Source organism: Bombina bombina, chromosome 4 (genome assembly GCF_027579735.1).
Source record: "Bombina bombina isolate aBomBom1 chromosome 4, aBomBom1.pri, whole genome shotgun sequence".
In the NCBI taxonomy this organism is placed as follows: domain Eukaryota; kingdom Metazoa; phylum Chordata; class Amphibia; order Anura; family Bombinatoridae; genus Bombina; species Bombina bombina.
This window is the reverse complement of record NC_069502.1, coordinates 312,016,599-312,020,206: the sequence shown is the minus strand read 5'-3', so window position 1 is coordinate 312,020,206 and position 3,608 is coordinate 312,016,599. Positions and strand designations below refer to the sequence as shown.

The window sequence follows — 3,608 nt, the reverse complement described above, 5'->3', positions numbered from 1 at the left end:
GGATATCTACTAGAAGATTGGTCACACTCTGCATTTGTGGATAGTTAACGTATTTCAACCTTTTTTCACTGTTCTACAGCAGATTTTTTCTTGGATTTTATCTCACTATTTTTGATTGGACACTATGCTAACGGTATATTTTTTAATATTTTTATATTTTTGACTTTTCACTATACCACTTTTTGTATTTTTCTCATTCTTTTGTATTTTTTATCTATTTTTTAACATATTTTTCTCAGATTTCATTTTTTGCATCCATATTTTGCATTTATATTTTTTCACCTATCATCAGTATTAAAATACACGGGGACTAACTACACATAACTGGATCTATTGAATAAAACCACTTCACCAGACTAAGTTTAGACAATTGAATTAGGCACTATATCATTTGGATTTATGGGCACACGTTAAGACACTGCTTTGGATATGCAATTTTTGTTGTGTTTTTATAACTTTTATATTCTTGCCATTTGGGCAAGTGTAGGTTTGACTGATTTGTATGCTGCAGCCTCGTTTAAAGTCTAGCATTTCAGCTCACCATATTGTATGGCATTTTACCAAATTTGGAAGTTTTAATTCATCAGATAACGAGTTATCACCACATACTATTTTACTATTGCGTATATATTTGTATGTACATTGTTTTAATAAAGTAGGCTTTGTTTTATACCTCTTCTTAGGCGCTTGAATATTCTGGATGTGTGTTTATTTATATATATATATATATATATATATATATATATATATATATATGTGTGTGTATATATGTGTGTGTGTATATATATGTATGTTTGTGTGTGTGTGTGTATATATGTCTGTATGTATGTGTGTGCATATATATGTGTATGTATATATATATATATATATATATATATATATATATATATATATATATATATATATATTGTGTGTATGTGTGTGTAGGGGCATGAGACTAGGGAATTATTTTCTTCTATGATACAGTATACATTTTTAAACAACTTTACAATTTACTTCTATAATCTATTTACTTCATTCACTTTGTATCCTTTATTGGAGGAGCACCAATGCACTACTGGGAGCTAGCTGACCACATCGGTAAGCCACTAATCAACAGCTATCTCCCAGCTTCTGAGCCTACTTAGGTATGCTTCTCAGCAAAGTATTCCAAGAGAAAGAAGCACATTAGATTAGATAATAGAAGTAACTTGAAGAGTGCATGCTCTTTCTCAATCATGAAAGAAGAAAAAAAGGGTTTCATTACTTGAGACTTGCTATTGGAAACAATTTTTCAGGACACCTTTTCATCTTTTTCTTTTCATGTTGATATATGTAGTAGTTATAAATGACTGTTGTTGTGCAGTTCTATAGAAGGAGTTTTTAAGATCTAGCCAGAATACTGAAGTTATCCATTTTTTATTTTTTTAGGAGCTAGGGAATTATGAAGCCCTGTAATCTAGTTCTACAGTTCTATGTGCAATGCATTTATTTCACACAGATCATATAAGAGTATGATGGTTGTTTTCATTTGTTTATTTTGTGTATGGATTCCATTATGACATTGAAGCCAAATGCTTTTTTTCTTTTAATGGGACACTAAATACATTTTTAAAGCATAGTATTGAGGTTATTCCCCACTCCCTCTAGTCATGGGTGCCGCCATGTGTAAATCTTTCACTGCATTTCAGGGCTGGTGTATTTGCGCGTGTGCAGCGACTCTCCTTCAGATGACCTAGGTTCCAAAATGGTGGCACCATAATAAATGAGGTGTATGAAATATGTTTAGTGTCCCTTTTTATACTTAACAATTTTATAGCTTTAATGTTTGAGTAATACTGTTCTTGGCTCAATTGACTGAAAAGTTTCAGTATAAATGGAATTACATATTGTTGGTTTCTGTATCACTAAATACCTCCTTTCTTTTGTAGAATAACAACCTTTGCAACCTCAGCCAATAACTTCTTCAATCTCATGGGATAATGGACTCTCAGTAACCTTCACACATCACAACTAGGACCTCACATCCTCCATAGACGGTACGCTGCATACAGTTCACTTTGTTTACTTTACACGCAAACCTCAGGAGTCAGTTGACTGAAGCGCACCTTCCCTGTTGTGCCAAGCAAAAAGCACTGTGACGTCTGGACAAAGAGTCTGCTCTACTTCACTCTTGAAGCCAATCTCAGATGTGATATTCTCAGTTCCATGTCATGGTGTGAATGGACTTCCTGCTCGCACATTTTCACAACTCATTCAATTTATTTGCTGCTGAAAATTACAAGAGAAAGAATTAACTGTATTACAAATCATTGTTGTAAATTATTACGTATAAAAAAACTGTTAATAATTGGTGAGAATTAAATATTTAACATAGGTTTGATTTATACAAGTACTTTTTTAATTAAATACTTTTTTGTTTTGCTAGCACACATCTTTTTGATGTGGGACTTTGAGGTATTCTGTTGTAAACAGACTTGGGGTATTTACTTAAATAAGGCTAATAATATTCTAGATAGGGTACTGTTCTCCTTTTTACGATTGTAATACAGAAAATGTGCCCTAGATTACTAGGGCTGTTATTTTCAGTTCTGTTTAGAGATCATATTCTAAAATAACTCTGTAAAATTGTTTTACACTCCTTGCAGTAAAGCGCTTAACCTCAGTGCCAGATAGGGCTGTATAGCGCTAAAGGGATTAAAGTAACACACTACTCACTGGTTTGATGTTCACAAACCTTTCCATTGCACAGGTACAAGAGAATATAAAATATGAAATCAAGTCTTCCATTGTAAATATTGTAAAACAAAAAAGTGTGGGGAAAGTATAATAAACTAAAATTAAAAAAGAAAAAAAAAAAAGAAAAGTGAAACTTGGCTGAACTCCCTGGAATGAGCAATGTGGTTGTTTGTAAATTCTGGAAAAAAATCTTTCTATACATAATAAACTAGATACTGTTTAATTATTTTGGAAAATGTTGTTTTTTTTTTACTACTATCTGTTTCTTACCTCTTCTTTTTTTTTTTATTTTTTTTTTTTATTTTCATGGTTTAGATAGATTTTTGCCTTTACTGTTACTACCAAATGTACTTCTTTGTATCCTTTTTGGAAAGCATAGCTCAGGAGCAGCAATTTGCAACTGGGAGCTAGCTTGTACACGTGCCTCCTTGACATTGGATCACCAGATGTCAGCTAACTCTCAGTAGTGCATTACTGGTCTGGAGCTGACCTTAATTATGTTAAAGGGATAGTAAACTCCAAAAATGTTATTATTTAAAAAGATAGATAATCCCTTTGTGCTCACGCACATACAATTATTTAAGAGTCGGCACTATTTGCCTGAAATGCAAGTCTCTCAAAAGATCTATGATAAGGAGGCAGTCTGCAGAAGCTTAGATGCAAGGTAATTACAGAGGTAAAAAGTATAGTTCTATTACAGTGTTGGTTATGCAAAATTGGAGAGTGGTAAACAATAACATTTTCAGGGTTTACTATCCTTTTAAATAACTCCACATGCATGAGCACAATGTTATTTATATGAAACACATGAACTAACGCCCTCTAGCTGTTTAAATACTGTCAAATGCATTCAGATAAAAGGCGGCCTTCAAGGGCTTAGAAATTAGCAT

At 32.6% G+C, this 3,608-nt stretch overlaps 1 protein-coding gene across 1 annotated transcript in view; it reads left to right on the top strand.

Annotated features, from left to right (window-relative positions):
• IRS1 (insulin receptor substrate 1) overlaps window positions 1–2,944 on the top strand; it is a 60,683-nt gene extending 57,739 nt beyond the window's left edge. Inside the window, exon 2 of the mRNA XM_053710022.1 lies at window positions 1,911–2,944. Coding sequence (XP_053565997.1) covers window positions 1,911–1,915 — 5 coding nt within the window. The 3' untranslated portion in view covers window positions 1,916–2,944. The remainder of the gene's footprint in view (window positions 1–1,910) is intronic.
• Window positions 2,945–3,608: the final 664 nt, after the last annotated feature.